This window comes from Notolepis coatsorum (assembly GCF_963971535.1).
Source record: "Notolepis coatsorum genome assembly, chromosome: 2".
Taxonomy (NCBI): domain Eukaryota; kingdom Metazoa; phylum Chordata; class Actinopteri; order Aulopiformes; family Paralepididae; genus Notolepis; species Notolepis coatsorum.
In genome coordinates this window covers 17,707,335-17,718,967 of record NC_140166.1, presented here as the reverse complement: position 1 = coordinate 17,718,967, position 11,633 = coordinate 17,707,335, and the positions used below count along the sequence as shown (strand labels likewise).

The following is an 11,633-nucleotide window of genomic DNA, read 5'->3' as shown; positions in this document are numbered from 1 at the left end:
TTGCACTTTTGGGATTTCAGAATGATTCCCTATGGTAACACCGAGGTCCGTGGATTAATAATGAATAAAAAAATCGAATAAAAGAAAAAACTATCAAAACCAGAGAAATTTCGGGTCCTACAGCCAATGCATGGCGAGTTAGAGAAATCTCGGGTCTGGCAGTCAATGTGTTAAGGCAGTCGCTGTTGACCTGTTTTGCCTAAAGCCATACTGGCTTTCGCTCAGCAGTTTGTTATTTTCCACAAAAACATCTAACTTATGTGAAAACTGTTTTTCAAGCACTTTCGAAAACTGTGAGAGCAATGACACTGGTCTATTGTTAGTGAAGCATACAATTATTTATATTTGCACCACAAAAGATGAAAGGTCAGTGATGGACGTGCACCATAGCTAAAACAATTATAATGTTCTTACAGGAAACAACAACAAACACAGAAACAACGACAATATAAAAAATATTATTTTAATAAAGAACATTCAGTATATAGATTGTAACATCTTTCTACTAGAGAGCACACACGTCATTGGTAGGGACTGTCTTTAATGTCTAAAGAACAGTGAAGACTTTTGGGTAAGGAACAGTGTTAAAGGTCTGGTAGAGACTTGTCTTAAAGGAACAGTATTGATTGATTGAACATTTTATTAACAGATTGCAGAATGGGTACAATACAGTACAGCTCAATACACACAATTGTTAAGGGGATGCAGACCAGAGAAAGACTTTCGTCTTGTTTACATCAGGGTCCCCCATTTTCAATTCATCAAAACTGTTTAAAGGTCTGGTAGGGACATGTCTTAAAGGAACAGTGTTAAAGGTCTGGTAGGGACTTGTCTTAAAGGAACAGTGTTAAAGGTCTGGTAGGGACTTGTCTTAAAGGAACAGTGTTAAAGGTCTGGTAGGGACTTGTCTTAAAGGAACAGTGTTAAAGGTCTGGTAGGGACTTGTCTTAAAGGAACAGTGTTAAAGGTCTGGTAGGGATTATATATCACTAGCTGTAAGAAATATAAATCACTACAACTGTAAGGAATATATATATCACTACAACTGTAAGAAATATCAGTCATTCTTTGGCAAAGCAGACATAGAAAAATACAGCTACAAGCGTAAAAATATATATATATTTTCTTTTACAAAAGGCACCAAATCTGTATAGGAATAAATAGCATCTGATACAAACTGTGATCTCCGACTAGACCTGGAGGTAGAGATGAATCCAGTCTGACTAGACTAGACATCCTCCTCTGGTTTCAGCTGCTAACAGACTCATAGAGGAAGCAACATTCACATTATTACGTCTGTACAAGACTGGATGAGGTCACACTGGAGATCTGGCTGTGTGTGTGTGTGTGTGTGTGTGTGTGTGTGTACAGGTCAGGACTGTCTAGGTCCAATCTCTCTCTGGGACAGCAGCGTCAGGGTGACTAAGGGAGCGAGTGTGTCTCTGCCTGTCGTGGTGTGTGTGTCTCAGCATGTCATGGTGTGTGTGTGTGAGGAGCAGGTCTAACTGGTCCAGTCGTTGTTTTAAGCCCAGCAGACAGTCTTCAGTCTTCAGGCGACTCTGACTTAAGGAATCCTGCTGACTCCATACTGCCTCCCGCAGCCGCGCCTGCCACACAACACACACAATGGATACAAGACATTTAGGATACAATAATATAGAATAATAATACACAATAATACTTAGTATACAAGAATATAGAATAATACACAATAACACTTATTATTATTCTATATTCCTATATTCTTGTATACTAAATATTATTGTGTATTCTATATTATTGTATACTAAGTATTATTATTCTGTATTCTTGTATACTAAGTATTGTTATTATATGATTGTATACTAATACTTAGTATACAAGAATATGTAATAATACACAATAATATTTTGTATACAAGAATACATAATAATAATAGTACTTAGTATACAACAATATAGAATAATAATACACAATAATATTTAGTATACAATAATATAGATTATTACATGGCGTTTTAACATTCGCCGAAATGCTTGATTGTGATTGGTCAATAGCGCTCGTCAGAGGTCCGTTATTACTCGATAACGGACCTCTGCCGAGCAATAATGACCGCTGTTCGCAGCTGCAGCAATCAAGCCCACTGCATCAGTGCAATCAGACACACCTGCCGGCTGCCGGCGATAATAATAACTTTATTTGGGCTGACAGCGGACGGAGCCACAGAACAACTACGTCTGCATTTGATCTCGTCTTGTCGATGGTGTAAAATGAATTAAGTATATTGTTAGTAAGTTAGCCATGTAATAAGCGAGATAATGTATAGCAATACTCGGTCATTGTCGCAAAATAATTGACCTTCACACAATATTATAATATATACGAGTATTCTAAACTCGTAGCTATACATTATCCCTTACATAATACACAATATTTGATATTACAATAATGTAGAATAATAATACACAATAATACTTGGTATACAGGAATATAGAAATAATAATACTTAGTATACAAGAATATAATAATAGACCCTTTTCCCAGCAGACATGTGAAAGCAGGACAAACAGGTGCAGCTAACATTCATACTGGTGCCAGTAGAGGAGTTGGATGTGCCTTCCCAAAAAGAAGCTCTTACTGTGGTGCTAAACCAAAAAACATAGTATAGAGCCCTGGTGGAGAGCTTTTTATGGTGGAGTGACAGCAACCACCTCCAACTCAACATCATCAAGACCAAGGAGCTGGTGGTGGACTTCCGGAGAAGAAGAGCTGGTGAGGAAGGCTAGCTCTGTGGTGGGGGTCGAGCTGGTCAGACTAGAGGTGGTGGCAGAGAGGAGGATGAGAAGGAAGCTGGCCCCTATCCTGGACAACCCCTCTATGAGGAGCTAGTCAAGATGAGAAACACGTTCAGCCACAGACTCATACCCCCCGTGACACACCACTAACCGCCTCGGCCAGTCCTTCGTACCAGCGGCCATCAGGCTCCACAACAGTGGGCAGGGACCGCTACCAGCAGCCGGAGGACTAACGGCAGCAGAACTCGAGACCTACTAGGAATGTCTGATCACTGAGTGTATCTGACTCCCTGTGTATATTGTATGCATTACTTACTCATAGTATATATTTAGATTCTAGTGTTTATTGTAACCATTTCATTTATTGTAATGTATAATATAACTGATAAGGCAATGGCATACATACCCTCAACTGCACCTTTGATTACACTGCCTACTTGCTCATAGGCGTATATTCTGATTCAGAGTTAATTACTTCTACTTCTACTATTACCCTGCCCATACCTGTACCCCCCCCCCCCCCCCCCCATGCTGCTATGATGCCTGAATATCTTATCTTATCTATCTGACAAAGACGGGCAGAGATGACAGCTGGCACGAAATCCATTCCGAAGAAGAAACAACAGACCCAGTACTTTGTTGGCGGTGTGCAAATATGCAGAGAAACATTAAATATCTTTGGAACCGTTTGTGTTAAATTGTATCTGAATCGGGATATTCTCTTCTCAATCAAAATTGAAAGTGCATCTCTTCATCGCATACGGCTGCTATCTATTTCTATATGGTTCCTGTTGTCTCTACACAACTACACACAGTTAATCTACCTTCAGATGGTGTTCCTGTTGTCTCAACCCGTCTCTACGTAGCTCTCCTCTCCACCGCTCGTCCTACACACACACACACACACACACACACACACACACACACACACACACACACACACACACACACACACACACACACACACACACACACACACACACACACACACACACACACACACACACACACACACACAGTTAATCCACCAATAGTAATAATAATAATAATAATAATAATAATAATAATAATAATAATAATAATAATATAATAAACAGCAGTAAAATAGACATAAAATGGACAGAATAAAAGCAAGGCAGAGAATAAGAAAATGGTAAAAGCAATGCAGGTAATAACAACACGTCTGATGTGGAATAATGAACTACCTGTCTATTTCATTACACCTGTGGACTAGATTAGCCACCAGTGTCAGATAGAGTCCATTAGACTATGCAATGGAAAAGAGGCATTACACTTCATATATCTACTCTCTGTGGAAATAATAGACCAGTGAAAGTGAGGTGTTCTAATTGTCCAGAACCAGTTTAACCTAGAATTGCTCATCTTAGAAACTCTTGTGGGTGAATAATTCCTAAAATCCTAATATATGTAATTTAAATCTGTACAAAATAAATAATAAGCCAATTATCCATAAATGAGGCCTCCTTACCCACCTTTTAAACAGCCCTCATTGTATTCATTGAGGCACCAGAGAATGAACAGAAGTGTATTTACAACAACATATTGAGCTGGTGCACAAACTAAATAGATAAACAAAATTACCAATTAACTCATTGGCCACCAAAAACGAGTATTATTGTGTTTCGTCGCCAATGGTTGAGCAATGGTCGTTTTTAGATCCTTTGATATTTTCCTTTGATCCCCATTCTACACACTCGCTCGGAGCTGCCTGTGTCTCCCTGGCACCGCTGCATACGTTAAAATTGCAATGACGATCGAATCCTGCAAGGTGGCAGTATCGCCTACCTTTTGAACTGGCTATGTCTTTTTCTCTCTGCTTTTTTTTCTGCAGGAACTCCTCCCCCTCAGAGGGAATCGGGACATAGCAATCGGTCGGAGATTTGATGCCTCAAACCTATTGTTTCCCGTATGATAGCCATGCCCAATATACATTGCGATTGCGATGTGACGACTGGGATTTATACATTTTGGAGTACCTTCTGACTACCTAAAACCTAAACCTAAAACCTAAAACATGCTTTTGTACCGATCACAGTGTCGTATTTTACCGAACCTAAAACATGCTTTTGGTAACGATCGCAGTTTCAAGGTAAAACGACCCCCCCCCCCTTGACGATTTTGTGAAGAAACATATATGGTATATACCTTTGATTTGGAAATATTTGGAGTTTCAGGCAAGCAACCCGTACGATTTGGGCATAATGCATATAACGTCATATCTCGCGATCTAGAAAAAAAGACTGGATTATTTAGGAAAGGGGCGACGTTTAGCATGGAATAGTGCACAAACTAAAGTATGTAGAAATTAACTGGTTAGTCAGTGTTGGACATTAAAAAATCCTGTCAAATGAGCCATACTATTGTCTCCATAGCTATAATACAGAACACACGATGGGTCCGCAAACATCGCGGAAATGGTCAATAACGCTGGCGCCATTGAGTAGAGATGGGAAAACAGCGTGGCGGTCAATGAGCAAGTGAGCTCAGGAGAAATACCTTTTTTAGGTATTATGTGTCTGGCCTGCAAAGTCATCTGCATCTTTCATTTCGGCCCCCTCAGTAATTGAGTTTGACACCCCTGGACTAAAGAGTCTACATTTACATTTAGTCATTTAGCTGACGCTTTTATCCAAAGCGACTTACAAGTTATGTACGACAAGTCATCAGGAAGGGCACAACTCTATCAGCTGAGTAACAATGTTCATCAAAGTGTTGAGTGCTACAGTGTAGGTTAGTTTATTAGGACAAGTGCATGACAGTAAAGTTAGTTAGGGTTAGATATTTTTATTTTTTTAATTCAGATAATGGTTGAAGAAGTGCGTCTTTAGTCGACGGCGAAAGATTGGACGGGTTTCGGCTGTCCTAACTGGGGTGGGTAGTTCATTCCACCATTGTGGGGCAAGGAATGAGAATAGGCGACTTCTCTTTGATGACCCTCCCGGAGCTTGGATAGGAGTAGGTCTGAGGCGGCCAGAAGATGCAGAGCGTAGGGGTCTTGAGGGTGTGTAGTTAGAGACCATTGACCGGAGGTAGGCGGGAGCGGTATGCTAGGTCGAGGGCCTTGAAGCGGATTCGTGCAGCAATGGGGAGCCCGTGCTGGTCCCTAAGAAGTGGGGTGACATGGGCCGACTTCGGTAGGTTTCAGGCGGGCCGCTGCGTTCTGAATGAGTTGAAGAGGCTTAGTGGCAGTGGCCGGGAGGCCAGTGAGCAGTGCGTTGCAGTAGTCGAGGCGGGAGATGACTGTTGATTGGACGAGGAGTTCGGGGTCGGGGACACGGTCACAGCTGCATTCTCGACTGTGATGGAAAGGTCGGTCAGGGGGGAGGATTTGGCCGGCAGGTGGAGCAATTCTGTTTAGCTTAGGTTCAGTTTGAGGTGGTTGGTCGTCATCCAGGCGGAGATGTCGGACAGACAGGACGAGATCCGCTCAGAGACGTGGATATCTGAGGGAGGGAAGGAAAGGAAGAGTTGAGTATCGTCGGCATAACAATGATAGGAGAAACCATGAGACGTGATAATGTTACCCAGTGATTTAGTGTAGAGGGAGAAGAGAAGGGGTCCTAGAACCGAGCCCTGGTGGACACCCGTCCGCAGGGGGCGGGTGGCCGACAGGGTCCCTCTCCATGACACTTGGTAGGAGCGGTCATTGAGGTATGATGTCAGCCATGTCAGCGCAGAGCCAGCCACTCCCATTCCTGCGAGTGCCGCAAGGAGGATCTGGTGGTTGACTGTGTCGAATGCTGCAGATAGATCTAGGAAAATCAGGACAGAGGAGAGGCCTTTCGTTTTTGCTAAGTGAGGTGCCTCTGTGACCGCAATGAGGGCCGTTTCTGTGGAGTGGCCAGTCCGGAAGCCAGACTGATTAGGGTCTAGGAGGTCATTCTGTAAGAGATAAGCAGTAAGTTGGTTGGATACAGCACGTTCAAGTGTTTTAGAAAGGAAGGAGAGAAGAGAGACAGGACGATAGTTGCCTATGACGGTAGGGTTCAGGTTTTTTTTTATGAGCGGCGTGACTCTGGCTTGTTTTAGGGAGGTGGGGACCACCCCTGAGTTGAGTGAGGAGTTGATGGTTGCAGTTAGGAATGGGAGGATGTCTGGTGCTATGGTCTGGAGGAATGGGGAGGGTAGCTGGTCCAGCTGGCATGTAGTCGGACGGTTCGACGTTACCAGTGTCAGGGTCTCGGCTTCTGTAATGGGAGAGAAAGATGACAGAGTGAAGGATGAGGTTCTCGATTCAGCATTTGGAATGGGTGGGGGTTGGGAGAAGGAGCTGCGGATGTTCTCCACTTTTTCCTCAAAGAAGATTGCGAAGTCTTCGGCAGAGAAAGCTGAGGGAGTGGGGGGGGTGGGGGGGGGGGAGTGAGGAGGGAGGACATGGTAGCATGCAGTTTGCGAAGATTCTTGGCAGAGGCCTCGATCCTACACGTGACTCGCGACTGGAGACTAGCTCTGCTAGCACACATAACCTACTGTGTATAGACGGTTTCAAACTGTATTTTAAATTAGAAAGCAAACAAAATAAATGGACAAGAGAAAAAGAAATCTCAATTTGGTCAGTATTGTCATTTGGACAAGCAAAGCCATTACGTTAAGTTGCAGGCAAGAAAGACTGTCCAATGTCTCTTGCTGGTCAAAAAAATTTATAAAAAGGCTTTATACTTACTGACCTGTGACGAGCCATAGAGAGGGACAGAGACTAAAGAGTCTATACTTACTGACCTGAGACCAGCCATAAAGAGGGACAGAGACTAAAGAGTCTATACTTACTGACCTGAGACCAGCCATAGAGAGGGACAGAGACTAAAGAGTCTATACTTACTGACCTGAGATGAGCCATAGAGAGGGACAGAGACTAAAGAGTCTATACTTACTGACCTGAGACGAGCCATAGAGAGGGACAGAGACTAAAGAGTCTATACTTACTGACCTGTGATGAGCCATAGAGAGGGACAGAGACTAAAGAGTCTATACTTACTGTCCTGTGACGAGCCATAGAGAGGGACAGAGACTAAAGAGTCTATACTTACTGACCTAAGACCAGCCATATATATACTTCCTGCTTCTGCTATGCAAGCTGATTTTCACTGTCGCTCCGTGTTGTTCTACCTATCGCTACCTTAATGATTTATTATAGCCCTTTCAACTCTAAATACTCTGTACGTTAACTCCCAGTTCCTATGGTACTTCTCCAGAACTGTGAATTTATTTATTTAGATTTATGACCGCAGTACTTCGCCGAAAGGACGAGTAGCGAGATCTCTCCGTGGGAGGACCAGCGAGATGAAGAAGTCTCCATCTTATCAGCTACACAGAAAGGACTATGTCGGGCACTGCTGAAGGCGAGGATATTTATGAAAGGCGAGAATACTTCATAAAGACCCCGGCTGAAAGAAAACAAGACCCACCATTACCAGCTAAGTACCTAGCTTAGCTTCAGTTTAGCCTAACCTGAAAAGACAATAAATAAGGGAAGATGCCGGGACTCGGCTCTCCCACAGAATGTACTAGCTGCCTGAGGATGAGTAAGAAGGCTCGAGTTTCTATCCTGCACCAAATCCAACAGTATGAGCGACTCATTGACTCTATTTTTGAAGCTACTACAAATATAGCCAACGATACCATGATTGAGACCTGGCCTAGGCTAGCTACAGAACAGCACCACCCAAAAGACGGTCCCTGGCACAAGCAAGGAGCTAGACCAAAGCAGTGGACCACCGTCAAGGATAAAAGGAGAAATAAACGAACCAGGAACACGACTATTACCTCACCCCCGGTACCGCCAGGAAATAGTTTCAACCTACTCTCGGAAACACGCATATCAACACCCAAAGCAAAGAGACTTAGAAGCGTGGCTAACGACGCTAGCGAAGCAAACAGCGAGCGGAACGGAGCTCGCGCTAACGACGCTAATAGCAGGAATACCGGAGCTCACGCTAACACTAGCGAAGCAAACAGCTGGCATGCCGGAGCTCACGCTAACGACGAGACAACGAGGAAAACAGAGCCACGAGCGACGCGGCTAGCAAACATGACCCAGACTGAGCTAACGGCTAACAGCGAAGAGACTACCATGCGCCGAGGAGAACGTTGCGGTAGCCGACACCGAAGGTACGAGACCAGCGTTAACATGCCGGCTATTGAGAAGGCTAGTGGTACAGCTAGCGAGGCTTCACCAAGGCCACAGGACTGTGGTAAGAACCGGCAGACTAGGCCTAATCCAAAAACAAACGGCCCCAAAACTGTTGGAAAGAAAAATGCTAACCTCACACAGAAAACAGACTGCATACTGATTGGAGATTCCACAACAAGGTATGTGGAGATGGCAAACACAGAAAATATATGTCTAGACAACACATCTGTGAAAGAGCTGGCCGAAATACTTCCAACACTCATCAGACCGGGCATAACAAAAGTTGTCATTCACTCTGGATCGTTTGACATCCTGCGAACGAAGACGGGCACAGAGACTTTGAAAGAGGATTTCACACGTTTAATGAACACACTAGACAAACATCAGTGTACATAGACACTGATGTGTCCATCAGTGGACCAATTGCATGCTTTCGCAGAGGACAAGAAGCCTTTAGTCGACTCCTAAATTTTAATTCATGGTTAGGGTCTGCCTGTCTTATACACGGCCTGAAATTCATTGACAATTTCAATGTTTTCTGGAATAACCCAGAACGCTTTAAAAGAAATGGCTTCTTCCCAAATCGCTTAGGTTCGAAGCTTCTAGCAGCAAACATGCGTCATGCCTTAATGGCCTCCAAGGATATCAAACTCATACCAGCACGAGAGATAATCACGAAGGACACAATCTCGCCATGAGGTGCAGCAGCAGCACAAGGTGCCCCCCACACAAGGCCATCTCGTCTGATCAAATGTCCCCGAAAGCACTAGAGTGCAGTACAGTATAGTACAACTGCCATGCCATCTCTCAAAACATACCGGTAATCATAACCAGCCAATGGCATGGTCAAAACTATACGCCATCAATGCGTTTACCTGCTATTAACCTCAGGGCCTTCAAGGTCAAGCCAAAGCAGACCTCCTCTAAAGAAGTCCAACAAATAAAATTAGCCCTCCTAAATGTCAGATCACTGAATAATAAAACATTTTTAGTAAATGATCTGATTAAAGAAAATAACTTAGATTGCATCTGCCTAGTAGAGACATGGCTAAATAATGACACAGCTACATCAATAATGATAGAAGCTTGTCCACCAGACTATAATTTTCTTCAAATACCCAGAAAAAATAGAAAGGGGGGAGGAATTGCAGCACTTTTCTCCTCAAAACTCTTGTTTAGAATCACAGAACTAGGTGAGTTCATGTCAATGGAATATCTTGCCATTGAGCTCAAAACAGAATCAACGATTATCGTCACAATATACCGCCCGCCTAGACACTCACCAATATTTATTGTTGAGCTCTCTGAACTGATCTCACTATGTGTTACCGGATATGATAAGGTGATCCTAAATGGAGACTTGAACATCCATTTTAATAAGAAAACAGACTCCAAAACTATAGAACAAAAAAATCTACTGGATAGCTTTGACCTAACACAGCATATAACAAATGCAACTCACAGGCTTGGGAATACATTAGACTTAGTTATAACAACAACTGGGTTAAGCATAAAAAATATCTCAATAACTGAATTACCTCTCTCCGACCATCACTGTATATTTGATACCCTTACTAAAACAAAAAAAGAAATCATAGTTCAAAAGAGGCTCCTAAACGACAAGGCTGAATCAAAGTTCATTGATCTTATCAGACTACATGAACCACACAATCATGACAGCTCTTTAAATGAAATGGTAGAAAATCTCAATGATGCACTGTCTTCTATATTAAATTCTGTCGCCCCACTAAAAACGAAAAAACCAGAGCCTCGCCCTGGTTGAATTATAATACGGTCAACAAAGAAAAAAGGAAATGTCGTGCAGCGGAGCGAAAATGGAGAAAAACAAAAACCACCATATGCTGTGATATATACAAAGATGCTTTAACTGCTTATAATAAAACCATCCGCTTAGCAAGGAAAGACTACTTCTCTAAAATCATTACAGAAAATGCTGGAAACTCCAGAATCCTTTTTTCCACTATTAATGTACTACTCAACACTGCCCCTACACCTCCTCAGTCATCAACGGTTAAGTGTGAAGAACTTACACTATTCTTTAACAACAAAATAACCTTGATCAGGGCCAGCATTACTCATGATGGAAATAAAGCTGATTGCAGCAAACCACGCAATGTAACCATGAGAAGATTCACATGCATCACATTAGATCAGGGAGGGGCAACTGGCGGCCCGCGGGCCGCATGCGGCCCTCACCGACGCTCCATGCGGCCCCAGGCCAATATCCGAATATTGATAAATAATTTTTTTTTCACCTGTTAAATACACGCAACTTTCCAACACAACCACACAACCATCCACCAGTAGAGCGCGCTCTCGCCACTGGCAAGTGCTCCTTTAGGCCACATGACGTCCCGATGGGTGGAGGTAACAGGGAAGCAAGGTGATAGTCAATGCGGAGCGGTAAACATAAATCATGAGCGTGAAAAGAAAGATTGAGCAAGAAAACCGTACATTTCAGTAAAAATGGGAAATGGAATATCTTTTCACAGACTTCAACGGCAAGGCAATGTGTTTAGTGTGCCTACAGACACAATCGTCCATGAAAGATTATAATTTAAGACGCCATTATATATCTGTCACCGGCCATAAAGACAAATATCAGAAGTACACTGGAGCTGCCAGAGCTGCTATTGTCGCTGACCTGAAAACAAAAATAAAAAGCCAACAGTGCTTGTTTACCAAAG

General features: G+C 43.0%; 1 protein-coding gene across 1 annotated transcript in view; it reads right to left on the bottom strand.

Moving 5' to 3' along the window:
* Positions 1-520: 520 nt before the first annotated feature.
* cntrl (centriolin) overlaps positions 521-11,633 on the bottom strand; it is a gene marked incomplete at its 5' end in the record, with an annotated part of 174,056 nt that continues 162,943 nt past the window's right edge. The window contains 2 exons of the mRNA XM_084308086.1: positions 521-1,607; positions 3,599-3,661. Coding sequence (XP_084164212.1) covers positions 1,383-1,607; positions 3,599-3,661 — 288 coding nt within the window. The 3' untranslated portion in view covers positions 521-1,382. The remainder of the gene's footprint in view (positions 1,608-3,598; positions 3,662-11,633) is intronic.